The sequence below is a fragment of the Marmota flaviventris genome, chromosome 1, assembly GCF_047511675.1.
Source record: "Marmota flaviventris isolate mMarFla1 chromosome 1, mMarFla1.hap1, whole genome shotgun sequence".
NCBI lineage: Eukaryota > Metazoa > Chordata > Mammalia > Rodentia > Sciuridae > Marmota > Marmota flaviventris.
Genome location: NC_092498.1, coordinates 205487472 through 205514090, shown reverse-complemented (window position 1 = coordinate 205514090; position 26619 = coordinate 205487472). Strand labels below are relative to the sequence as shown.

The 26619-nt window shown below is 54.9% G+C and overlaps 1 protein-coding gene and 1 long non-coding RNA gene across 4 annotated transcripts; one reads left to right on the top strand and one right to left on the bottom strand.

Moving 5' to 3' along the window:
- The first annotated feature begins 1662 nt into the window (after positions 1-1662).
- Positions 1663-25237, top strand: Pgpep1 (pyroglutamyl-peptidase I). Of its 3 annotated transcripts, none has more exons than XM_071601051.1 (5): positions 1663-1781; positions 3673-3725; positions 17085-17201; positions 19880-20112; positions 21223-25237. In XM_071601051.1, exons 1-5 carry the CDS (start codon positions 1748-1750, stop codon positions 21722-21724), a joined length of 939 nt encoding a protein of 312 aa, XP_071457152.1. In that variant the 5' UTR covers positions 1663-1747; the 3' UTR covers positions 21725-25237. The 3 variants fall into 3 exon arrangements, with proteins under 3 accessions (XP_071457152.1, XP_027788057.1, XP_027788058.1); XM_027932256.2 differs by having other exon boundaries at positions 21183-21465; XM_027932257.2 differs by lacking the exon at positions 17085-17201 and having other exon boundaries at positions 21183-21465.
- LOC139701629 (uncharacterized) lies at positions 5228-8576 on the bottom strand. Its single transcript, XR_011704179.1, has 3 exons — positions 8528-8576; positions 8067-8186; positions 5228-5526 (listed from the first exon to the last, which is right to left on the bottom strand). It is a non-coding gene; the product is annotated as an uncharacterized lncRNA (long non-coding RNA).
- Positions 25238-26619: the final 1382 nt, after the last annotated feature.

Sequence of the window (26619 nt, the reverse complement as noted above, 5' to 3'; positions counted from 1 at the left end):
AGACTGCCTATAAATATCTGAATTATAAAACGTGACTTGGGGGCTGGGGATGTGGCTCAGTGGCAGAGCGCTTGCCTAGCACATGTGAGGCACTGAGTTCCATCGTCAGCACCACATAAAAATACATAAATAAAATAAAGGTTAAAAATCCACATAATATTTAAAAACAACAAACTTGGGCGGTGTTTTGGTCAGCTCTCTGCTCCCATGGGCTTGGCTGTAGCTTTCACAACCGGCCCAGGCTGGCTCTCAGATTTTCTGAATTCTACCTGAAGCTGCCAAACACCAAAATAGCTTCTGAGCATGTGATCTCAAGCCTAAGCTCGCAAATAAAGCCCCGGGGCAGTCCAGAGAATTCTGCCCTGGATGTTGGAAGGGTGCAGGGGGGAGCCAGTCCTCGCCCAGAGTCCTGGTGAATGGGGGCGGAGTCAAGGCCTTTGGAATGAGAAGCCAGAGATCCAAGTCCAAGGTCCAGCCCTGTCTCCGAGGACTTGGCCAGAAACTCAAGCTGTACTTTTCTGGCTGTTTTTGGAGGAAATCTGCACGTCGTCGGCAGGGCACTTACCCTGCGCTAGGGGATGCTGTGGGTACCAGGTCGCAGCCCTAACAGATACTTCCTGCTCTGGAAGGTCTAATCCCTTTGTCAATGGAAATGAGGAGTTAAATAGAAAGGCAGAGAGGAGAAAGCGATGACTTCTGAGCTTCACCGCTAACAAAGAGATGGAACCAGGAAATGAGAAGGACCCTCGGTGTGGGTGGGGTAATTTCAGCTTGGGTGGGAAAGAACCCTTGCAGGAGGTGACAGGGAGATAGGTGACCTTCAGAGGAGGTAACCACCAGGGACAAGGTGGGGAGGGCCCTAGGGAGGGAGAAGATCGGAAATGAGGTGTGAAGGAGGAGGAACAGTCCGGTTGCAGGTACCTGGGGGCTGTTCCAGGCAGAGGGAACAGTGTTAGGCCTTGGGAGGCAGCTGGGCTCGGAGACAGCGTGGGGGAGACTGAGGGCTCTGAGGCCACATTAGCTTCCTTAGCAACAGCCCAATGTAGTCAGTGCTTTTCCTCTTTAATTCCGCTCTTCCCCTCAACTTCCTGGCCTGAATGCAGCTTCTGTGACCCCTTCCAAGTTCGAGAAGTGGCCCAGGGCAAATGGTCTGGAGCTGTGCCTTGGTTTCCCCATGTGCAAAACGCTGTGAATAAGCGGGTGGTGAACCGTCCCCGGTTGGTTCTTCCTGCTCCCAATTTTTGGCAGTAGGCTTACAGTAGGCGCTTAATGTATACTGGCAGTACAAACGACCTGCGAGTCCCGGCGCCAGGCTCTTAGACGGACAGCTGCCACAACCCGCGGGGCGGACTAGCCCGCTGGCAGGTAGGGACCGGCTGGTGAGCGCTGGGCGGGCGCCCTGGGGCGCAGCCGAGGGTGCGGCGTGCAGGCCGCGCAAGCGACGTCTGGCGCCCGGGGGCGCGCACGCCGATCGGCCGGTGGGGTACAGCTGGGACCTGCGGGGACGCGCACGCTGAGCGCCCGGCCGGGGCGGGACTGGGAACTTGCGTCCCCAAAGCCCGACTGGGGCGTGGCTGGGGGGAGAGGCTGGGGGTGTGGCCGGGGGCGCGCACGCCGAGCGGGCGCCCGGGGGCGGGGCCGGGGGCGGGGCCAGGGCGGGGCTGCGCGGAGTCCCGGCGGCGGCTGGGGCGGCGACGGACTCGCCAGTCCCAACAGCAGCGGGTCCGAGGCGCAGCTGGATCCCGCCATGGAACAGCCCAGGAAGGCGGTGGTGGTGACTGGTATGCAGCGGCCGGGGCTGGTGGGCGGCTCCGGGGTGGCGGGCCGGACCGGGCAGGTGCTGCACGTCGTCCCAGGTTGGGAAGATGTCATCGCCCGAGGGAGTCCAGCTCAGTTCGGGCGACCTGGAAAGTGGAGGAGGGGGCGCCTCCGCGGTCCCCAGGACAGGGGGTCAGGACAGGCAGGACTTGCTAGGGGAGGGTCCGGGCAAGTACCCCGCTTGGAGCAGGCCCCCTCTGGAGTCCTTTCGTACCCCTGAGGACAGTGACCCTCCAGGGACCTACCTGCTGTTCTGTTTGCCCAGCCAGCGGACTGGACTGGACCCCGCCTTCCTACCCTTCCCGAGATCGGGCTTGTCCCCACCCCCTGGCCCCAGGGGACAAAGGCTGACTTACGGGCAGGAAGTGCCCCCGTGACAAATGAACCTCCCAGCCGCTGCTCCCCGGTGCTGAGTTAACGGGGGGCTGCTCCCCTCGGGCAGGGGCTGGTAGGGATTCAAGGTCCGAGGGCGCCGGGCTCCCTCCTGGCCGTCCCAGGGACTGTCTCAGCCAAAACCTTTTCAGCCTGGATTGTTTTCGGTGCGCCAAGCCCCAGCTGTCACTGATTCTCTTGAAACCAACTGTTCCTCTTCGCTGAGACTCCACCTCGGGGCCAAGTGGCCCGTCAACATCCGCCAGGCCCCTGGAGTGTGCGTGTGTGCAGGGGCATTTTGACTTGCTCTCCAGAGAGGTTGGGGGGGGGGAGTAAATGAAACGCTCCGGGCTGGGGATACAGATCAGTTAGAGCGCTTGCCTCACAGGCACGGAGCCCTGGGCTTGAGCCCCAGCACCACAAAAAAGAAAAAAGAAAAAGAAAACGTTCCAACAGGTGTTTTGTGAGCCTAGAAGGTTAGAGGTGGGCCTGCTGTAAGTCCCAGGAAATTGGAGGAAGCCATTCACCTTCCTAACAGGTGTGGAGAGTCCCTGCCCCCTGCAGCTGTCCTCAATCTTCTTATCTATTACTCAGGCTCTCATTATGCAGGCTGGCCCTGTGCTTGGTTCTGTCGCTGAACTGCATCCCTAGCCCCAGGGCATTTTCCTTTCCTGGGTTCTGGACATCTTCACAGTGTCCCATTTTGTGTAAAGAGAAACCGAGGCTCACAGAGGTCACCCCACTTGTAAGTGACTGAGCTGGGACTCAGAATCTGTGGAAGGAGGGAGTCAGGAGGTCCCCTCCTGAACTGCTGCTCCCACCTGCTATCCCAGGGCACTGTCTCTCTCCCATGACATTGACATCATAAGGAACCCTTACCCAGCTGGCCCATGCTCTTAGAGATTCTTAGTTTTTAAGCAGCATGACCCCGTGGTTAGCAGAGGGAAGCTCAGGCTGTGAACCTTCCCGGATGGGAGTTGGAATCCCGGCTCTTCCATCTTCTTGCACTGTGACCTTTAGCATCTGGATTGACCCCTGTGCCTCAGTCCTTGCTCCTGTAAAGTGGGGCCAGGAAGTAGCCTTGCCTTAAAGGAAAGTTGAGAGGCTGAATGTCACTGTCATGCAGATGACTTGGGTCATTCCTTACACAGCGGTGATTCATGGAGTGCCTAAGGCCCTGTATCTCCAGAGTCAGGAGACTCAACACTGAAGGCTGATAAAATAGTTGTAGGGTGGGTGGAGGATGGTGAAAGAAATTGAGAAAGGAAGAGACCAGCTTTTTTTCTGGGGCAAATGGAGGCTCCTGGCCTCTTGCTGGGCGTGAGAAATGAGAGTCGGGGGGACGTGAAGACAGGACTCCTGGACTTCGTTTGAAAGCATACAGGCAGAGGAGGGGGACGCTGAGCTGGGATTCAAAAGAAGTCCTGCGACAGGCTGGGAAGGACGGCTCTACGGTAACTCGTTGCTCTTACTATTTTTCAGGGTTCGGCCCTTTTGGGGAACACACTGTGAACGCCAGCTGGATTGCAGTCCAGGTAACTCAGATCCCGAGGGGAGGAGTCGGGCCTGGAGCTGGGCTCCTCCAGAAATACTTGGCCCTGAAGAAAGTCTCCTTCGAAATATTCAAGGCTGATACACACACCTTCACTGAGTCCCTGCCGCCGCTTACATTCGTTGAATGTGCCTTTTTCTGCCCGGCTCTCTTGAATTCTCTCAATTCCCTCTGCAAAGTAGTTGCAGTTATTCTTATGGCCGCTTTATGGATGTAGAAACTGAGGCCTGGGGAAGAGATCAAGGGAGTTATCTGAGGTCACACAACGAGGAAACAGGAGTGGCACGGCTTCAGAAGTCCCCCCATGCTCTGGCTGGGAGCTACATACTGGGTCCTGGGGGGTCGTGGCACGGATGTCAAGGTTACCTGTTTCCACAGCGCAGGTGCATAAGTGGGGCTGGGCCCCTCTTTACCTAGGAAGCATCCAAATAGGGAACCTTCATCTCTTTTTATCAAAAATCGTCTGCATTTACTCAGACAAACGGGGGCTCTGGTTGGTCTCCAGATGGCCAACCTGAGGAGGCCCTGGTGTTTGGTCAGGTGTCTCCAAGGTTTGGGAGACCAGATGGGGACATGGTTGGGGGAGGTGTCTTAAACCTGTAGGAGAGGGTACAATGACCCTTACTGTCACCTTCCAGTAATTGGGAATGGAAAAAAAAATCTGCCTACTGGAGGCAGGGAGGGGGGTGTCTTCCCTGGTGTCCCGAGCAGGGTGCCAGCCTGCAGAATTGTCCTCATTTCTGTGCCATATGGGGCGTTTGGAGGCAGCTCGGGAACAATGACTAGAGAGAAAGGGAGACATGTTTCCCCCTTATATAAATCAGCCCATTAGCTGCCTGATTTAAAGTGTTCCATGCTTCTCAGCCCAGACTCCTGGATTTGGAGAGAAATCCAAATGGAACTCTCAGGGTGTTGATCCCCAGCTGCCTCCTCCCCACTATTTTATCACCCCCTACTCGAGACCTCAGAGTCTTGGCTGCTTCCCCCGTTGTTTTCCCACCCCACTCTGCAAGCAGGATGGAGGGCCGGGGTCCCGGGACCCTGCAGATGGGAGCGTGTCCGAGGCCCGTCTTGCGCACCCGCTCCCCGGAGCCCCAGACAAAAAGAAACAGCGTGTTTCTGAAGACTTGTGTGTCTGGCTTTGTACAAGTTTCAGACAGGAGCCTTCACGGGGCTGAGTGGACACAAAGCCGAGTGTCTGAATTCCTGGGCCCCAGACACTGCGATCTGCATCTAAATAGAAGAAAAATCAATTAAACAATCTTTGGAAATCCCTCTGAGCTTCGGGGCTCCTGGTGGAGGCTGGCAGCTTTTCATCCTGTGGCCCTGGGGGAAAGACCCTTTCTGCTCGGTTCCTCGTCTCTCCAGACCTGAACTTTTCATGTGCCACTTTGTTCCTGAAGTTTATGAAATAAGGAGGTTCTCCTCCATTCCCCGGATTAAAAGATGCTGGTCTTCTCAGATCTGGTTGCTTCCCTTTAAAAACATACAGACTGGAGGCACTTGTCTGTAGGATCAGTGAAGTCTTATGTATGTGCACCCCTGAGTCTGGATCAAGATCTAGAACATTCTGTGGTTCTTCCATGTTTGCTCCAAGAAGCCCCTTGTATCCCTTCCTGGCTGCGCCCCACAGCCCAGGTATTAAGCCCTCTGCTGACTTGCTCGCTGCTTGGTGAGTTTTGCCGATTTAGAACTTGGCACCATTAGTGACCTGTGGCTGCTCGGGATCTGTGAGACATGTCCCCGGGGTGGCTTGCAGCTGCCGTGGGTTCTTTTCCATTGCCCTGGATGAAGGCAGATTTGCCTGTTACAAAAGGTGACACCTTGCTTGGATGGCCAGCTCCATCCTTCAAGAAGATAAGCCTTGGGCTGTTCTTGGTGTCCACAGCAGCTGCAGGCAGGCGACAGTGGACGTGTGTCCCCCTGCACCTGAAGGTGCCAGCTGCCCTTGCTTCGTGGCCTCACTGAATTTTCAGAAGCCCAAGAGGCCCTGAATGGAAGGAGCACCCCCACACACACAGGCTGCCGGCTTTGGCTCCCCGCTGCACCCTTTCTCTCTCCTGACTCTTCCTTCTTCGTGCTCTGGGGGGAGGGGGGCTGCACCCCACAGAGAGTGAACTGTTTCCACCAGCCTCTTTGGGAAGTGGGAGTTGGGGGGAAGCTCCCAGTTTAATATTTCCCCAGGATGGTGGCTGACCCCAGTGCGGGGGATGGGACCCAGGAGCGCTCAGCCTCGGAGCTACTTTTTTTTTTTGAGACGGGTCCAAGTTGTCAGACTGGCCCCAAACTTGTGATCCTCCTGCCTCAGCCTCCCCAGGGGCTGAGATACACCCCTCCCTCTCCCCAGCACCTCCTGCAGGAGGGCCTGTGCCCTTCACGTGTCCCTGCTCCCCTAGACATGGGGTGATGGGCTGGGACACCGGCTGCCTGTCTCTGGGGAGGCTCAGGTGGGTGTGGAGGGCCAGGGAGCGCTAGGCTGGGGCTGTCTGTAGCATTCCTTGCCTGAGCGGGTCACAGAACGTGGTGACATCCCGGGACAATTACTGCCACAGTGAGTCTAGACAGACCTGCTAAGGATATTACCAGCGAACAAAGAGGGTCTTTGTCGTGGGGTCAAGGGAATCGGTCAGGCGCGGCGTGCGGCGGGGTCCTGTCAGGTAGACGGGGCGGGGGGACAATGCGCGTCGGGGCGCCCCAGCCCAGCCCCAGCCCAAGCCCGGGCCGCTGCCGAGGATTGCGGGACTCCGAGGATTGCGGGACTCCGGGTGCGCTGCACCCCGCCTCCCCAGGAGACCTGTCCTGCCAGGTTGGAAGAGGATGCGTCCAGAGGCAAAGAATTTATCCAGATCTTCCCCGTGGAGCCGCGAAGACCCCGGGGCTCTCCCCCTTTTGAACAATGCGCATGAGAAGATGCTGGGGACAGGGACGAGCCACTCACTCGGAGCGCCCCTCACCCGTCACTCCCCAGCCTGCCCCAGAGGGAGTGCCATCCTAAGCAGGGTTACCATATGTGACATTTTTTTACTATCCTGGGTTCTTTTTTGGTCTTGGTGCTGGGAATGGAACGCGGGACCTCTCACAGGCTAGACAAGCGCTCTACCCCCAGCCCCACCCCAGCCCTTTTTATTTTTTGAGACAGGGTCTCAGGGACTAAGTTGCTGAGGCTGGCCTTGAACTTTCCATCCTCCTGCCTCACCCTCCCAAACTGCTGGTAGGACCGGCATGCATCACCACAGGGCTTGATGGTGGTTCTCTCTCTCTCTCTCTTTTTTTTTAAATTTATTTTTTGTTTGTAACTGGACAAGATATCTTTATTTCATTTATTTATTTTTATGTGGTGCTGAGGATCGAACCCAGGGCCTCCCATATGCTAGGCAAGCGCTCTACCACTGAGCCACAATCCCAGCCCCTTGATGGTGATTTTCTTAGTTGAGACTTTCCCTCCTACTTGGGGGTGGCCATGGGTGGGATCCAGAGACATAAGGAGCAAATATTAGGCCAGGAAGACGACTCTCTCCATGGCTCCTTTGCCAGGCTACCTCATTTTCTGCCTCAAATCATCAAAGCGAGTCAGGGGTCATGGTGTGTGTCTGTAATCCCAGCAGCTCTGGAGGCTAAGGCAGGAGGATTGCAGGTTCGAGGCCAGCCTCACTAATATAGTGAGGCAGTAAGCAACCTAGCAAGACCCTGTCTCAAAATTTAAAAAATAAAAATAAAAAGAGTTGGGGATGTGGCTCAGGGATTAAGTGATTAAGGACCCTTGGGTTCAATCACTGGCACCAAAAAAAAAAAGAAAAGAAAAATTAATGTGGGTGAGTCCCCAGGTGCTTGGGAAACATCTCCCAGTGGCTATGATATTCAGGGGGTGAAGTCATGGGGCATGTCGTGCCCACTCCTTGGAAGGAAGAGAGGTCACGAGAGGATGGGTAGGAAGGTCTGGCTCCCTGAGCTGGGCATCTGGCCTCAGCAGGTCATATGTCCTGGTGGCTCCGGGAAGATTTGTAGAGTTGGTTACCTTCATGTCCCCTGTACCCTGTCAGTCAGTGCGGTGCCACTAAATCGAGCCACGGGCTGGCTGGGCTTGCAGGTGGCCAGGCCATGGGCAGCACGCTTGGCGAAGGGACAGGTCCCCAACTGAAGCTCTGAACTCGTAAAAGTGGTTTTTAAAGTCCTCGGCCTGGGACACGGATCCTGTTCATTCCTGTCTCCTAACAATGCTTTGCATTGCCAGAAAGTTCCACCAGGGCCACAGGAGAGCAGAAAGGATGGAGGCAGGGGAGGACAGGGTCATGGTTGACAGGATTTAGGGACAGCAAGAACAAACCTGGTAGATGATTGACCCGGGCTCTGGCTGGTGGCGCTTCAGGGAGCTGGAGGGAGAGTCTTTGTGTTGGTTCCTTTTCTTTTTCTTTTTTGCAAGTCAGGTTATAGCTGTTTTCTCACTCTGATGAAAATCAGAGAAACATTTATAAACTTGTCACCATGTCACCCTTCCTAACAGGGACCTGAAGTTGTGCCTCTCATCTGGGAGCAGAGCTCCGTCCTGGCTTCCCCAAACGTTAATCTTTTATTACATTTGCTCTTTCTCTTTAAAAAGAATTTTTCTCTGAGTCACAGAAGGGTCACTGCTGACATGCCACCCCGTGCCCCTAAGCAATTCATTGTGAATGCCCTAAAAGGGTCCTGATCAGGCTCAGACTTATTTAATGTCAGTGCAGCTCTGAACTCTGCAGCCTGTTTTCGGATCTTGCCAACTGTCCTAGGAGTGCCTTCCACAGGGAGAACCTTCCAGATCACGTCTCTCCTCCCTCAGCCCCTCTGTTCTGCATACTCTCTCCCTCTTCCCTGCTGTCTCGGGTGTTGACATGTGTGGTGAGAAGCGCCCAGTCACTGTGTGGACTGTCTCTGCTGCAGGTTTGTCACTGTTTCCTCACGATTAGCCTCAGGCCTCAGGCGCTGCATTTCTGGGTGAGAATTCCATTTCTGGGTGTGACCTATCAGGAGACACCAGCTGTGACTGTGTCTTGTCACTGGTGCCTTTGATCTCATCCTCTGACTTGAGGTGGGATCTGCTGGATTTCTCCCTGAAAAGTTCCCCTGTTGTCCTTTGTGACCACAAAGTATCTCATGACACTGTGGGGCACTCCTGGAGTCTTGGGAGGCTGAGGCAGGAGGCCAGGCTGGGCAAAAAATATATAGATATTAAAAAATTAAAAATGACTTGTTTTCTAAGGAGTAACTTGAAAATATTTTGGGGGGCCAGAGGGCAAGAGGGAAGTGCTAAAAAATAATTTTTAAATATACATTAAAAGAATGTACATATATATATCATGTACAGGGCAAATATTTAAAAATTAGGTGGTTTTATGTATCTTTTTTTGGAGGGGTGAAGCTGTTGCTGTGGCTGAGGCTGGCTTTGAACTCGAGATCTTCCTGCCTCAGCCTCCGGGCCCCTGGGATTACAGGCGTGGGCCACCCCTGGGATTACAGGCGTGGGCCACCGTGTCCAGTCTTGCTACTTTTCTTCAATCCAGGTTTCCGTCCTGATTTTAAAAACAGCACCTGTCACCTGGGACTCAAGGCATGACCTTGAGCTCCTTGAGGGGAAGGGCAGGAATCAGGTGTGGAGGAGAGGGGCTGTGGGTGGGTTTACTTTCTGATCTTGGGAAGCGCTGACTTGGTTCACACGTCAAACTCAACCCCAGCTACACAGGAGGCTGAAGAGAGGATCGCAGGTTCCAGACCTAACACAGGGGGACCCTGTCTCAAGATTAAAAAAAAAGGGGGGGGGGGCGTCTGGGGATGTGTCTCAGCGGTAGAGCTCCCTGGGTTCAATCCCCAGAACTGCGACAAGGAGAAGGAGCCCAAGTGCCAAGTGAGTTTCTGCAGAGATGGACAACCCGTGCCGCTGCCCGCGGCCGTTCCTTCGTTGTCCAGAAGGTGGCGCCCTCTCACTGCTCACACCCGGAGATTCCTCCAGGTTACTACAGAGAAACTGCTCCCCCTCCCCGCCCAGAATGGGCCCCAGGGCCTTTTGCATTCCAGGCCAGCTTTCTAGCACTGAGCTGCCTCTCCAGCCCCCCACCTTTTTTTTTTTTTCAGTTGCAGTTAGACACAATACCTTTATTTTATTTGCTAATTTTTATGTGGTGCTGGGGATCAAGCCCAGTGCCTCACGCATGCTAGGCAAGTGCTCTGCCACTGAGCCCCGGCCCCGGCCCTCCAGCCCTTTTTATTTTTTATTTGAGACAGGGTCTCCCTGTGTTTCCCAGGTTGGCCTTGAACTTGCAGACCTACTGCCTCAGCCTCCCAAGAGCTGGAAATACAGACATCCACCACCATGGTGCACATTTGATTTATTTTTAAGAGAGAGAAGAGATCAGTGGGTCTCTGTCTTAATGTATTTTCTGTTGCTGTAACACAATATCACAGACTGAATACATTATAAAGAAAAGAGGTTAATTTTGGTTCATGGTTCTCCTCCAAGGCTGAGAGGTCTTATCAATAAGGGTGGTCTTCTTGCTGGTAGAATTCTGAGGCCACAGCAGGGCATCACATGGCAAGAGACAGGTAGCAGAGGGGGGAATCCAATCACACATAGCTCTTAGGGCAGTCCCACTTGGTAAATGACCCATTAATCCATTAGTCACATGAGTGAATTAACCCATTCAGTAGAGTAGAGCCCAAGTTGCTTTTTATTCTTTCAGGGTTGAGGATTGAACCCAGGGGTGTTCTACCACTAAGCTACCTTAAGTTTTTTTTTTTTTTTTTTTAATTTTGAGGCAGGTTCTCACTATGTGGCCTAGGCTAACCTTAAACCTGTGATCCTTCTGCTTCAGTCTCCTGAGTAGCTGGGATTCCAACAATATTTCTTGATAACAAATATGTACTAATCTTACAGGACAGTGATGCCGCTTCTTGGCATTTGTGCCACACACATGGGTGTGAGAAATTTGCACAAGTACATTTACTGCAGCATGGCGTGCAGTTGAGGAAAAGTGGAAGTCACTTAAGTGTTCCAACATAAGAAAATGGTTGAATCCGTAAGAGCCAGTTTCTGAGGTGGAATATCATGCAGCAGACAGTGTAGACATGCAGATGGATCTCTGAAACAGACTGCAGAGTGGAGAAAATAATTACTGAAGTTTGTAATTGATGTGAAAATAAATTCAGCAATGCCCACAAATAAGGGGGCACAAATAAGTGTACTGTTCTGAGTAGGTTGATGAATCTTTTGTTGTCCTACTTGATCCCACCTGGAATGTGAATCAGCTTTTTGCCCAATGTATCCACGGTGTATATGCTACCCACCCATTGGTCATTTCGTAGCCATGTGAGTCACCAGATGGCCTGCCCTGGTACCATTGTGCTTGTGTGATCCTTATTAACTTAATAGTGCTCCCAAAGCATAAGAGTAGTGATTCTGAGAATTCAGATGTGACATACAGAAGCTGTAAGTGCTGCCTGAAGTGGAAAGTTGAGAGTTCGCTCATAAGTAAAGAAGAAATCAGATCTTGAGCTTGCTCTGATCTATGGAAAGAATGACTTTTCTGCCCTTTAAATTGTAGAGAAGGAAAAAGAAACTCGTGCCAGTTCTGGTGCAGAAGTTATGGCCACAGTGTGTGCTATATATTTAGTTAAAATAGGAAAGGAGGCCAAGAGCAGCGGCACATGCCTGTGATCCCAGCTACTTGGGAGGCTGAGGGAGGAGGATTACAAATTTGAGGCCAACCTGGGCAAATGAGTGAGATTCTGTCTCAAAATAAAAAGGGCTGGGGGTGTGGCTCAGTGGTAGAGGCTGCCTAGTATGTGCCAGGCCCTGAGTTCTATCCTTGGCACTGGAGGGGGGGATGGAAAAGGAATTAAGTGCTTAGTTAAGATGGAATTGGGTATTATCAGAGATTTCGGCATCCACAGGGGTCCTTGGAACATATCCTTGTAGATTAGGAGGGCAGGGCTTGGGGTGTGGCTCAAGGGGTAGCCTGCTCGCCTGGCATGCGTGCGGCCTGGGTTCAATCCTCAGCACCACATACAAACAAAGATGTTGTGTCCGCCAAGAACTGAAAAATAAATATTGAAATTCTCTCTCTCTCTCTCTCTTAAAAAAAAAAAAAGATAAGGGGTCGCCATACTGTGATTAATTGGATAGTTGTGCATGAGTTAGAAGGGGGGTCTTAAAGGATCACCTCTGGAGTGTGGTGATAGGGCCCAGGGTAGGGTGGGGATGAGGGGACCATACAATCTGTCAGGCTCTTAAGAAATTTGGCAACTGTCTAATTCTCAGCCTGTTTCTATTGATCATTTTTTCTCCTTATGGGAGTTTTTGTTTTGTTTTTTGGGGGGAATCAGGGGTGGAACTCAGGGTCACTCGACCACTGAGCCATGTCCCCAGCCCTATTTTGCATTTTATTTAGAGACAGGGTCTCACTGAGTTGCTTAGTGCCTCGCCATTGCTGAGGCTGGCTTTGAACTCACGATCCTCCTGCCTCAGCCTCCAGAGCTGCTGGGATGACAGGCGCGTGCCACCGCGCCTGGTGCCTAGTGAGTTCTGATTTGCTGCCAGGCACTGTGAGCTTCTCCTTGCCACATGCTGGGTACTCTTGGATTTCCTGTGACCACCTCTGAGCTTCTGTCTGGAAGACAGCTGAGGTACTTGGAAACGACCTCACCCTTTTTGGGTTTGTTAGCAGGACCAGAACAGCCTTCGTTCCTGGGCTCCTACACACACACACACACACACACACACACACACACACACCTTCAGCAAGAGGTTCTCTCTCTGGCTGTACAGACACAACTGCAGTTGTCCCCTAGTGTCTGAGGGCTGATCCCAAGGCCCCTGGGATCCCAGAGCCCAGAGTGCTCAGGTGCCTTCTATGAAATGCTGTGACCTTTCCGTGAGTGGATGAGGTCATCTCTAGATGTCGGATACCGTGTTAGCTTTCTGTCGCTAGAGCAAATACTGAGGTCATCAGCTTCTAAAGGGAAAAGGTTTACTTTGGCTCCCAGTTCGGAGGGTTCAGTCCAGGATTGATGAGCCCCCTGCCTTTGGGCCTTGGTGACACAGGCCGTTTGGGCAGGAGCAGAGCAGGGCTTGAGCCGAGCTGCTTACCTCACCATGCCCAGAGGGCCAAGGAGAGAGAGGGGGCGGCCCCACCTCCAGGACCCAGACACCTCTCACCAGGCCCCGCCTCTTAGAGGTTCTGCCAGCTCCAATGACATCACCCTGTTTTTTCCCTTTGGTACCAGGGATTGAACCCAGGGGCGCTTCACCACTGAGCCACCTCCCCAGCCCTTTTTTGTGTTTTATTTAGAGACAGGGTCTCACTGAGTCGCTGCGGGCCTCGCTGAGTTGCTGAGGCTGGCTTTGAACTCACAATCCTCCTGCCTCAGCCTCCCGAGCTGCTGGGATGACAAGTGTGTGCCACAGCACCCAGCTAGCACCAGGGTTTAATACCTGGGTCCCTGGAAGACAATCATCCAAACCATAGCGAATACCTAACCCAACGGCGTGCTCTGTAAACAGGTGCTCCACTATATTGTCTCGGGAGGCCTGACGAGAAGAATATAAATTTATATATTTTGTCTGTTTTTTTTTTTTCCTAGATATTCCAGACAAGAGGGTTCATCTGATTGCTGTACCTTAGCCAGAGTGGCTTTCATTTTTGTTTTTTTCTTGACTTGCTGGGGATGGAACCCAGGGCCTCACGCAGGCCAAGCACATGCTGTACCACTGAGCCACACCCCAGTCCCCAGGTTTTCTTAAAGGAAGCCCACTGGTGTGTTAAAACCCCGAGCTAGCTTGGATCTAGGTACTTGCCCTTCGTTTCTGTTATTTTTTTCTCTCTGTGCAGTGGGCACTACTGTTAACCACATTTACAAATGAGAGCACTGAGGCACAGAGAGGGCGAGCAACTTGTCCAGCAACACCCAGCCGATCAGTGGGGGAAGGAAGGAACCAAGTTGATCATCTACTCTATAGAGGCCATGCCCCTTATTGCTACCCTCTGCCAACCTTGCCGTTAAGAACTGTTTCTTCTTCCTCTTCTTAAATTGAGGTGAGATTCACATAACATAAAATTAGTCATCATTTTGACGGTTGGGGTGAAGCTTAGGATCAGAGCACGTGTCTAGCCTAGCATGTACGTGACCCTGGGCTCAATCCCCAGTACTGCAAAAAACAAGTAGGTAGCATACAATGCATCAGCACTTGGCATATTCATCCAATAGCATAACCATCACCTTATCTTTTCCAGAACATTCCATTACCCCATCCCAAATAGCCATCACTTGCTACTCCCACCCCCAGCCCTTGGCAGCCACTGCTCTGCCTTCTGTCTATGGATGTGTCTGTTCTGCCCATTTCTATGAGTGGAACTGGACGTGCTGTTTCCTGTGCTGACTGGCTTCTTTACTCAGGATGGTCTTGGAGGTTCATCCAGCTCTATTCCTATTCATGGCTGCATAATGTTCCACCAGGTTAACAGGCCGCATTTCATTTATCCTCCCTCTGTTGACGGGGATTTGGGTTGTTTCTACCATTTGACGATTGTGAACGGTCAGAAGCTCACTTTAAATGTGGCAAAGGATGAAATGGAGAGCGAGGTCGCAGCCAACCCCTACTTACAGTTGAGGCAGGTAAGGCTCCTGCAGGAGGTCTGGGGACATGCCCAGGGCCACACAGTCCTGTTGCCATCAGTCCAAACTTGAGCCACGAGGTTCCTCAGCCGCATAGCAAGCACTTGCTGTGTGAGGGAGCCTTCCCACGGGAAGGGACGGGGAGAGTGGCAAGGGGCCTGAGACTCAGGAAGGGCTTCCCCGGAGGCAGCAAGCTGGGGCGGGGCATGCAGCAGTGTCACAGGTGTGGGGAGAGGCAAGGCCCTGGCCAGGAGGGCCTTGTGGCTGCAGGGGTGCCAGAGGCCAGGACGGGGAGATGACAGGAGCGCCCCCTGCAGGCACCAGGGCCACCGCGGGGAGTTGCAATTTAATTTGGGACAAGGCTGGAGCTGGGAAGGAATGTGATGTAATCTAGTTCTTCATCACCATCATCACCATGTTGTGCGGTGGGTGCTGGGGTGGCCCCGGCTCCCCGCGTGCGCAGCCCGCGCTCTGTGCCTCCCCATCCTCGAGCGATTCTGGATCCCCCGGTGCAGGGCCGGGGCTGCACGGGGTTGGGGTTGTTGGTGGCCATGGTGGGGTCTAGGTCTCCAAATCCCTTTGCCATGGAAAACTTGGGTGCATCTGAGAAACCTCGGAGAAGGGTCTCTGTGTGGCCGGCGGCCTCGCCCGCTGTGCGGCAGTGCAGCTGGTGACTTCTGATGACAAGAAGGGTCCTACCGCAGGAGGCTGGACACCAGCTTGGACCCGCCGCTGGCTGGCGGGAGAGCTGTGCACACAGGGTGGACCCGCGTTTCCTCTTTGGGACTTGGATCTTGCTGAGGTTGGGACATGGTTGCAGCGTGTCCCCAGGTTCACGGGTTGGAGGCTTGGTCCTGGGTGTGGCCTGTGGAGGGCAGGGGCGGGGGTTTAGCAGGCACAAGGCCCTGGCTTCCACCCCAGTACCAAAAAAAAGAGAGAGAGAGAGCGTTGGTGGGAGGGTAAGAGGAGGGGCCCAGTGGGGAGGGTGGGCCGCCCAGCTCGCTCCCTGCACAAGGAGCCCAGGCAGTTTCAGGGACCCTGGCTGGTCCTCCAGAGAAGGCTGTTAGAGAAGGGTGAGCCGAACCAGGCCAGTGGCTCAGGCCTGTCATCCCTGCTACTTGGGAGGCCGAGGCAGGAGGATCTCAGTCCAAGTCCAGCCTGGGCAACCAGTGAGCCCTGGTCTCAAATCATATAAGGGCTGGGAATAGAGCACCCCCGGGTTTGAGCCTGACCCCTAACTGCCGTCTGGTGTCCTGCTTTGCCGTGTAACCTCCCCCTCTCGCACCTGCTTCTACCCTGAGATCCCCACCAGAGCTCAGCCAAAGCCTGAGCCAGGACCTCAAGCTTCACAACAGTGAGCTAAATAAACCCCCTTTCTTATAAAGTAACCCAGCCTCAGGCATTTTGTTATAGTAATAGAAAATGGACTAATACAGATCTTCTCTGGGCTAATGGTCCCCTGTCATGACGCTGGGCGGCGGCAGTCCTGGATCCCAGCCAGCCCTGTATCACGGGGATCAAGCCACACTACAGTGCACAGTGTGGCTAAGCTGGTGCACAGCAGGTGAGGCAGGCCCCATATGGCTATCAGGATGTCACCCCACTGCAAGCAGCTGTGGTGGGAGCAGGCACGGGAATCAGGGTTTGATGGTGTAGAAAGCAGTGGAGGCAGGGAGGCCCAAGGCTGCAGCTGCAGGCACCACACCTGCTCCGTCTCTCGATCCTCAAACTCTTTTGGGAGAGTGGGTACCAGGGATTAAACTCAAGGGCACTCAACCACTGAGCCACCTCCCCAGGCCTATTTTGTATTTTATCTAGAGACAGGGTCTCACTGAGTTGCTTAGCGCCTCGCTAAGTTGCTAAGGCTGGCTTTGAACTCGTGATCCTCCTGTCTCAGCCTCTGGGATTACAGGCATGCACCACCAGGCCTGGCCTCAAACTCTTTTTTTGTTCTGAGGCAGAGTCTTGCTAAGTGCGCCTAACCTTGAACTTCAGATCCTTCTGCCTCAGCCTCCCCAGGCCCTGGGATTACAGGCATACACACTGTGCCTGGTGATCCCTGTGACCTTTTCATCACAAGCCTGAGATGATTGGAAGCTCCCTAAAGAGTGGAGTCCATCTGCAAATGTATATTTTGAGAACTTGCTCCCTACCACGCACCAAGTCTAAAAATAATTTTTATCCAGAACAACAAAGGGGGACTGGGGATGTAGCTCAGGGGTGGAGCATTTCCCTAGCATATGTGAAGCCCTGGGTTCCATCCCCTGAACCAAAACAGCAACAACAACAACAAAACCATATTAGTAATGGCAACTAACATTATTTGAACACTTAAAATGTGCCTGGCATTGCTTGGAACTGTGTCAATTGGCCCATTTAATTCTTAACAACTCCCCTGCAAGGGAAGGACTTTATTACTCCCATTTTATAGATCTGGAAACTGAGGCTCAGAGAGGTTAAGCATCTTGCCTAAGGTCACACAGGCGAGGTTCAAACCCAAGAGCCTGGCTCCAACGACAATCATGCCACCTTCCTTGGAGATGTGGTGAGAGAGGGGAGGAGCAGCCATGGGACACAAAACATGTCTCTGCCTGTTCCACGGGAGCGGTCAGGGCAGTTGCCTGTGTCCTGAGGACAAACAAGGCTGTCCCCAGGAGCGCATTCTCCTTGCTGGTATCACGAGCCTCCCTCTGTTCTCCTCCAGGAGCTGGAGAAGCTGGGTCTTGGTGACAGCGTGGACCTGCACGTGTACGAGATTCCGGTTGAGTACAAAACGGTGCAGAGGCTCATCCCCGCCCTGTGGGAGAAGCACAGTCCCCAGGTGAGGAGGGCGGGGCTTCCCGGGGCTCCACCACACCCAGGGACGCTGTGTGGCCCGCCTCCTTCCATCATGGCCAGTGCCAGAGCCCCCGCCTCAAAAGGGACCTGCTTTTCTGGTCTCTGTGAGGGAGGAGCGCTGTCTTTGGGACCTCACAGCCTGGTTCTGTCCCTCAGTGAGGATTTGGGTTTGGTTACAAGTGACCTTTAGGAGCTGCGGGGTCAGGTCGTGCAGCTCAGTGGCAGGGCAGGTGCCCACGTGCACAGCCCTGGTTCACCCCCAGGACCCCCCAAAACAGAAAGCCGGGCAGGTGGCGCACCCGGAGGCTGAGGCAGGAGGATCACAAATTCAAGGTCAGCCTCGGCAACTTACAAAACCCTATTTTAAAATAAAAAAATTAAAGAGGGCTGAGGCCGTGGCTCGGGGGTTAAGACCCCAGGCTTCAATGTCCAGCACCAAAAAACCCCATAAATGACAGAGTGCCCAAGCCCCTCTCGACGTGATTTGAACAGAAAAGCGTGTGTGCTTCAGGGGAGGTCGATCCGTGTCCCGCAGCGCTGTCCGCATCCTGCTGGCCTCAGCTGCGCTCTGCTCTGCGCTGGGAAGCGCCTCTGGGGGTACAGGTGGCGGCAGCTGGGTGACCTCGCATTTTAGCCCCTGGACAGGAAGAGAACCGTCCCCCCAGTATTTCCCCAAGGTCCACGGTTGATCCTGATTGGCTAGCTGCGGTCACGTGCTGGCCCTTGAGCCAATCACTGTGCTGGAGGAGGAGAGGCCTACTCTGATTTGCCAAGCCTGGGTCACGTGTCCACTCCCGCAGCCGAGGGTGACCTCGGCTCTCTCCAGACCACCTGGGGCGGGAAAGAAGTCCAGGGGGCAGCAGAACTGGCCTCCCATCACGGGTTGTACGGCCCAGCCAGGATGGTGGGCGGAGCCTAGCTGGCTGGTGCTGGTGGGAAGTGGGGTCCTAGGCCTCCTGTCGTCCCTCGTGCCTCCTTTAGGGGCTCCAGAGCGGGCCAGAGGGTCTTCCTTTTTAATTTGATTATTTATTTATTTATTTATTTTTATTGCCAATGCTGGAATGGAACCCAGGCATCCCAAAATCTAGGCCATTGCTGTACCACTGAGCCACGCTTTCAGCCCTTTTTTATTTTTTGAGTCAGGGGAAGTTGTGGAGGCTGGCCTTGAACTTGGCAATCCTCCTGCCTCAGCCTCCGAGTCTCTGGGATTGCAGATGAGCGCCACTGTACCTGGCAGGCATCTCCCTTTCCAAGGAGGCCACTTCACTGGTCTCAGGTGGAATTTTCTTTGTCTTGGAGAGGGGGTCCTGGAAGCTTGTGGACCAGGGGTTCCATAGATGCTTTCCCCTCCTGTTACATTTAGGTAATCTTCTTCATCCAGTTTAACAAATAAAAGCAAGTTACAGTCACATGTTCCTGTGTTGCTTAATGTGGGGATATATTTTAAGAGATGGGTCAGGTGATTTTGTCACTGTGTAAACATCCTGGAGTGCGCTTCTGTATCCCAGGTGGCGTGGGTGGCCTTCCCACGGCCTTTTTTGATTTTTTATTTTTTTGTGGTGCTGGGACTGGACCCTGGACCTCCTGTGTGCTAGGCAAGTGCCCAGTCCCTGAGCCACACCCCCATCCTTTAGGGGAAAAGTTACTGATGAGATATTTTACAGTCTTTTGTGCCGGTTTTCCGTACTTGGACTACATTTTCCACAAAGGACACAGTTCAATCTTGAGTCATACATATCCTGTGCCCAGAAGGCACTTGTGGCCATGGGTAGCTACCAGAAGAAACAGCAGGTTCTTCAGCCTAAACTTTATTTTACTTTATTTTATGAATTATTCATTTTATTTTATTTTATTCTTTTCAGCCTACATTTTAGTTTTTGTGGCACCGAGGATAGACCCTGCTGCACCTCTGAGCTATATCCCTGGCCCTGTTTTAGTTGATTAGAGACAGAGTCTTGTTAAGTTGTCGAGGCTGGCCTCAAACTTGCGATCCTCTAGCCTCAGCCTCCTGAGTCTCTGGGGCTACATCTGGCATTATTAGCCTCATGGCTGGGGAATTTTGGGTCATTTGTGGAGCTGTTCTGTTCCTACTGGGCATACTTGTTTCTGGGCTTTTTCTTGCTTTCATTTTCTTTGGGGTTTGGGGGGTTTTGGGGGAGGTGGCACCCAGATTTGAATCTCACTTTTCTAAACAACCCAAATTTAAGTGTAAAATAAAGTTAGTTATAAAGAGAAAGTGACCATCTTCCTTACATCTTGGATACCTTTCAGACTAGATGCCTGGAAGCTATGCCTTGCCTTTTGCACTTGGCAACAGGTCTTGAGGATTATTCTATTTAAAACTGCCTTGGGCATTTTAACAGCTGCATAATGTTTCATTGTTTATTTATCCTCCACTCAGGAATGGCTAATTAGGTTGTTTGCAATGTTTGTAAGGGCACACAAAGCAGCCATAAGTACCCTTGAGTGTTCATTCCCTTGCATGTTTTGCATGGTAACCTTTTCTGTGAGAGTGACTGCAGGGTCTATTCCAGCAGCAAGAAGTCAGGAGCCATGTACCCCAGGCAGAGCGGGGGTGGGGGGGTTTGCTGTTCTCTTTGGCCCGGGGTCACCCCCAGTCCCGCGGCCAGGCTATGTTAAGCCCTACCCATTTATCTGCAGCTGGTGGTGCATGTGGGGGTATCGGGCATGGCGACCACAGTCACACTGGAGAAATGTGGACACAACAAGGGCTACAAGGGACTGGACAACTGCCGCTTCTGTCCTGGCTCTCAGTGCTGCGTGGAGGACGGGCCTGAGAGCATCGACTCCATCATTGACATGGATGCTGTGTGCAAGAGGGTCACCACGCTGGGTCTGGATGTGACAGTGACCATCTCACAGGATGCCGGCAGGTAGGGCGCTGTGGGCCCTGTGGTGGGTGTGAGGGGGTCTCCCTGGCTGGCTGAGGCTGGTACTGGCAAGCCCAGTCTGTCGGCTTTGGCCTTTTTGGATGGGGCACTCAACACACACGAAGCACAGAGCTAGTTGCCACTGTCGGCCTCTGTGTTGGAGGGTTGATGCTGCACATGTCTGTGCACGGGTGCATGTGTGCTGACCGGTGCTTTTCCTAGTCATCATTCCCCCAGCAGCACAGGATAACGATGACCCCATAGTAACTCCCTTGTATCAGATATTCTAAGTCTTCTAAAGAGGACTTGAAGACCCCGGGAGGACGTGTGAAGGTTTTGTGCAAATACTACCCACTCTGTGGAGGGTCTTGAGAATCCCTGGGCGGTGTTATCCATGGGGCTTGGACCAGGTCCCCGTAACCTGGTCTAGGACTTCATCTGGCTTTGCTTTGTTTTCACGTGGGTAGGGCACATCACAAGCATCTCCCTGGGAATCCCCTTCCCCAGTTTCCATTTGGAGGCAGCCAACATGCATCTCGGCGGGTTCTCCGTCACCCCCACCCCCACCCCCACCCCTCTCTGCTGCTTTCCTTGTGGACGACTTCATAGTATTCCACTGGGCGGGAGAACCAAAGTCCCTCAAGCCCCCTCCGTTAGCAGACGTGGAGATTGCCGTCAGTTTTTCTGCTTTTTTACGTAACCGTGAAGGTCCTTGTTTTTGCTCTCCTGAACCCTCGTGCGGATGTTTCCCAAGAGGAGATTCTCGAACCTGGAAATGCCAGGTTGAAAAGTCCACACGGTTATAATTTCACTAGCCCGTCCACTCGCCTTCCCTAGGGGACAGGCAGCTGTGGTTCCCACCAGCACCGTCCCACCCTGCCCACTTCTCCACGTGGACCCCAGCACTTGGAGTAGCCGGGTTTTCCGTGCTTGCCCGTTGGGGAGGGGGCAGTGGTCTCCCATTTGGCAGATCGCTGTGTGCCCGGGGCGTCTTCCCGCAGGTCGCATGCTCGGCCACCTGCGTGTTGACGGGCTGACCTGGTTTGTCCTTCCTCCCGTGTCCTGTGGGTCAGGTACCTGTGTGACTTCACCTACTACACCTCCCTGTACCAGAGCCACGGCCGGTCGGCCTTCGTCCACGTGCCCCCGCTGGGCAAGCCCTACAACGCCGACCAGCTGGGCAGGGCGCTGCGGGCCATCATCGAGGAGATGCTGGACCTCCTGGAGCAGTCAGAAGAGAAAATCAACTACTGCCACAAACACTGAGAGCCGCAGGCCTCCCAAGACCTCCTCCCGTTGGGCCCCAAGAGGGACGTCCTCCCTCGGGCCTGGCCAGGAAGACAAGCCGTCGTCCCGGGTCACCCAGCTCCTCTCTCTCTGCAGAAGCTCCGGTGGACTTGAAGCAGAGGCTGGGACTTCTCCTGTTCCCCTGTGCACTGGGGGACACAGCCGCCACAGCCAGGAGGTCAACCAGTGGGCCCGGACGTCCAGAGAATCTTGGTCAGGTGGCCCGTGCTCTGTGACCTCCGGCCGGGCCGCCTGCTCATCTGCCTTCCACGTCTGTGGGTGGAGGAGAGCGAGCCCCTGGCTCCTGGCTGGTTTGTCTCAAATTTAAGTCTCATGAAGAGTCTCAGCCGAAAACTGTCCCCAAAGCTTGGGTGGCCCCAGATGAGACTGCCCTGGGATGTGGCTGGTTTTCTTTTCTCTTTTTGAGGACAGTCGTGTGAGCTGGGAGCCGAGAGCGATTGCTAACCCTTGGCTCAGCCGAGGACAGATGGGCCTTTTCTTTTTCCCAGGGTGTGGCCTCCAAAACTGGACTTAACTCTTGTCTTTGTGTTGGGACAACAGTGGCCAGGCCACAGTGCAGCCACAGGGGCCTGGTCCCTTGACACCAGAGCCGTGTGCCCGTGGGACAGCTGCTCTGAGCCGCTGGGGATCCTTTGACACCTAAAGTAGCCACCGCCTCGCTGGGCATCTGGGCTTGGGGCCTGGAGCTGGCGTCCTGGAGTGTCCCCGCGTGTCCCTGCAGGGGCTGGCGGGCCCCGGTGGGCTTCATGTGAGTGGTCTCTGGGATGTCCCCAGGACTCGGGAGTCGCTCTACCTCGCTCCCTGCCCACTCTGAACTTGGCGGCCTCCCTCAGCAGGTGGCTACGCTCAGCCCGACCCTGAGGCCTGTCAGGAGAGAGCGTCCTCCTGTAGCAGTGCCACCAAGGGAGGAGGACGGCGTCTGGGGAACCATCAGCTTTTCTCTGGGGACGAGGTTTCCCTGTTGCCCTGGGAGGGCGCGTGCTGGACCCTGTCCCTGGATGAGTCCTGCTTGTGTCCCGCCGGGTGTTCCCCAGCCCCAGGTGGCTGGGTGGGCCTTCTGACTCCCTTCCCCTTCCCGCCCGTTCCCAGGTCGGTGGGGCCTCGTGGACCTGCCGCATGGTCGTGTGGCCATCTGGGACCTGGCGGGTGTGGTCTTGGCCACAGTGTCCTGAGCCCTGGCTCTCCCTGGGGGCCAGCAGCATGGTTGTGTGACCCGGCTCTGCTCTGGGCAGCGGGCTGGACTGTGGCTGGCAGGTTAAGGTGATTGGGACCCTGCCGCCTCCATGCCAGCCCTTGCTCTGTTGGGCACTGTCCCCCAAGACCCCAGCCTGAGCACGGGGTCTGTGGAGAGCCACGTGCTCGGCCGGCTTCTGTGGCAGAAGAACATGGGGCTCTCGGGACGTGGGGCCCCGGGATCTCATTCAGACCGACCCCAGGCTCCTCCGTCCGTCGGGCCATCTCTGTCCCCCAGAGGCCCCAGCGTGACGGGGCGGGAGGGGCCGTCCTGGGCTCTCTGGGCACCTGCCCAGAGGTTTCCATGTCTGGTCCCCGTCCCTCCCTGTGTTCCTGGTCCTGTGTGGCTCCGCCCCTCAGAGGTGTGTCGTCCCGCACGTCGCTCTCCTGCCTTCCTCAGGAGCTGCCCCTGCCATGCACAGCGCAGGGCGGCTCTCACGTCATCAGATGCCATTAAACCCGTCACTCACGTCCTGCCAGCTTTTATTTCCTCAGGGGTTGACGTTTTGTGACGTTTCTGTTGGGTGGAACTCATCGCTCGCTCCATGGTCTGTCTGTCTGTCTGTCTGTGTTGGTGGGTCTTGGCCTAAAAATGTCCCTGTGTGAGAAGGGAGGACCGAGTCTCCCTGTCCCCCCTCATCTTCAGACCCGGGGAGCTGGCAGACGGTCGGTCTGAGGTGGGGAAGGCGATGACGGTGTTCATGGTGGAGAGTCAGGCTGGGGACGTGGCGGGCAGCTGGGGGAGGAGGGAGGTGTCGCTGGGCAGGTCTGTGGGAAGCAGCCGGGGAGCCCCTGGGGTGCTGAGGAGGGGACGGTGAGCAGGCATGGACCTGATGATGGCTCCTTTTTCACAGATGCCACAGCCTGTGACCTCTGTGTCTCCTGCAGCCCTGGGGGCCTGGGGAGGAGGTGGGTGGCGTGTGCAGGGCTGTAGCCTGAGAAGGAAGTGAGACTGTGGGGTGGGAGGGGAGAAGGGCAAGGGGAAGTCTGACTGGTGGACTGAGCTTGGGGTCACCTGGTGACACCTGGCGACCTGCCGGGTCAAGGACTGGAGCACACAAGGTCCCCGAGGCCACTCACGCAGGGCTGGCCAGGGGAAGGAGGGCTGAGTCATGAATTCCCAGTCAGTGCCAGATTTTTAAAGAAAATGTCATGTTGTGCCAGGCACGGGGTGGCACGCGCTTGTGATTCCAGTAACTCAGGAAGCTGAGGCAGGAGGATCACAAGTTCAAGGCTGGCCTCAGCAGCTTAGTGAGGCCCTTAGCAACTTGGCAAGACCCTGTCTTAAAAAGGGCTGGGGATGTGGCTCAGTGGTTAAGGCCACCGGGTTCAATCTCCAGGACCAAAAAAAAAAAGAAAGAAAGAAAATAAAGGGAAAATGTCACATTGCAATAGTTTCAGCGAAGGGAAATCCCCTGCTCTATTCTTTGCTGGCGTGGAAACGTCTAGAACAGCCAGGGTCTGCTCCGAGGCAGGGGGGCTGTTTGTCCTAGGAGCAGGGCCACCTGGTGTGTGGCTCTGGCGCCTGCGCCCCACCCTGGGGGCCAGGGCTGGAGGGGCTGCAGGAGATCCAGCCCCACACCCCCTCTCCTGGCAGCCTGTCTAGACGGTTGACCTTTGACCTCCCCGCCCCCTCACAGCGTCTGCACCCAGAAGTCGGGACAAAGCTCCTTTCTTCTCTGTGGCCTCAGCCTCTGCCCCAGACTACGGGGCAGCCTCCGGAGGCGGCCTCGGGCACCAATGGCCTCACAGACAGACTCGGGCGCCACCAGTGGCCAGGGACAGTGAAAGGGCTTTGTCTTCTTCTCCAGGTGCAAATCCTCACGGCCGCCTGCGGGGGCTGGGGGGGGGAGCGTGTTTGCCGTGGGGAAGTTGGGGACCCCCCAAGACCCTCGGCACGGGGCTCCTGGGGGCAGGCCTGGTCGATGTCCCTGTCTGCAGGGCTCAGGCCTGGGGGGTGCTGAATGCCCTCGCCCAGACGTCCCCATCCCGGTGGCCTGTGTCTGGGCTGGTTGTCACACACTGTCTGGGCCATCTGAGGACCTTTCTCCTGTTGCCCAGCGACACACAGAAGTGCCTGCCCTGCTCCCGTGCTCGCGGGGCACAGAGAAGGGGACAGGTCCTGGTGCTGGCAGTGGCCATGGCCCCCTCCACCTGGACCCAGGTTGGCCCACGCCAGGGTTTTGTCTTGAAGTCCCCCGGCTCTGGGTTCCTCACGGCCTGTGGCGTCCCCGTCCTGTCCTGGCCCATGAGGAGAGGCCACACCTGGGCCTTAGGAAGGGGCCCCCTTTCTGCCTGGCTTGTTCTGGGGCCCACCCAAATCTCAGGTTTTCATTTTGTTCTCAATTTCTAGGAAATAGTTGTTCTTGCTGAAAGTGACTGTTTTCTGTCCCCCGGGGAGGGCCCCGCCCCTCCGTCCTCAGTGTGGCTTCTCCCCCACCTGAGTGCCTGCCAGTGCCTTGTCTGAGACCCCGTGTCCAGGGTCCCCTGGAGCAGAGAAGGGTCTGCTGGGCTCTGCTCGGGGCTGGGCTCTGGGAGACTCCAAACTTGACACCCCAGAAGCAAATAAAATAGTTGAAATGTGTCATTTTCTGTGTGTCCTTGTGTGAGGCTGGCATCCGTGGGGGTCGTCTGCAGCCTGGGGTGTCAGTGGGCAGAGGGGATGCCTCTCACTAGGTTTTCCATCCTGGGTGGGTGACGTGGTACTCGGCTCGTGGCAGCTGTTAAGAGGGTGTTGAATGAATGAGAAGAGGGATTTTGTGGTGTTTTTGCTACTGAGGACTGAACCCAGGGGTGCTTTGTCACCAAGCCACATCCCCAGCCCCTCTTATTTTTTATCTTGAGACAGGATCTCGCTAAGTTGCTGAGGCTGGCCTCAAACTTGAGATCCTCCTGCCTCAGCCTCCTGAGTAGCTGCCGCTACTGTACCCCAGAAGAGAGGACTTCTTATTGCCTGTTCTCTGTCCTCAAATCCAGGTGACAGGCTGGGGTTGTGGCTCAGTGGTAGAGCACTTGCCTCAAATGTGCAAGACCCTGGGTTCGATCCTCAGCACCACATAAAAATAAATGAATAAAGGTATTGTGTCCTTGGGGTCAGGGGTGTGTCTCAGCGGTAAAGCACTCACCTAGCATGCGTGAGGCCCCGGGTTTGATGCCCAGTATGGCAAAAACAAAAACCAGTGGCCTTTGTTATAATGCATAGAGTGGTTGAGGAACTGTGTCATGGTCACACAGCAAGGGGGAGCAGGTGCTAGAATTAGAACCATGATCTGTGTCAACCTGTACATGTACAACCCCCAACAGCGGGTGGCATGGCCACCTTATACAGACAAGGAAACTCGGGCCCCACCAGTGGAAGCCCCCTGTCTTCTTGCCACAGCTGTGGAGAAGAGGGGGCTGGGGCATGAGCCAGGCCAGACTCTCCAGAGCTGAGCAGTTTGCAGAACACAACAGGATCTTTCCTCGCTCATGTCTGACCTTGGCCGGGATGAAGACCTGCCCGCCTCAGCTCCATGGCTGTCTCAAGAATCACCCTGTGGTGGGACTTTAGTAGTCAGGAAAGCATTTGGGGGAACATGAGGCCCATGGGAGAGGGAAGCCTTGGAGCCACTGAGAACCCAGAGTCTTTTTTGTTTGCTTATTTTTTGAGATGGGGTTATGTTGCCCAGACCGGCCTTGAACTCCTGGGCTCAAGTGAGCCTCCTGCCTCAGCCTCCCAAGTAGTTGGGACTGTAGGTGGTGCCACCACTGCACTGGCCTGGGCCACACCTTGGAAAGCTCTCTCTACCGTCCAGGAGCATCGTGCTGAGAACCAAACCTTTAACACAGGGCTCTTTGGGGACCCTTAAGACCCAAACCACAGGGGCTCAGCGACAGCACCTGTGTACGCATGAAGCCCCGGATCCATCCCCAGCACCACAAAACAGGAAGAAAGAAACTATAGCAAAAAAGCAGGATGACTTGCAGGAG

Bases quoted from the DNA above. Each gene is read 5' to 3' on its own strand.
- Pgpep1 (XM_071601051.1), top strand. From the start codon at position 1,748: ATGGAACAGCCCAGGAAGGCGGTGGTGGTGACTG. The intron at 17,202-19,879 runs GTGAGGAGGGCG...ATTTATCTGCAG, and splicing joins GGGAGAAGCACAGTCCCCAG to CTGGTGGTGCATGTGGGGGT. The intron at 20,113-21,222 runs GTAGGGCGCTGT...TCCCTGTACCAG, and splicing joins ATCTCACAGGATGCCGGCAG to AGCCACGGCCGGTCGGCCTT.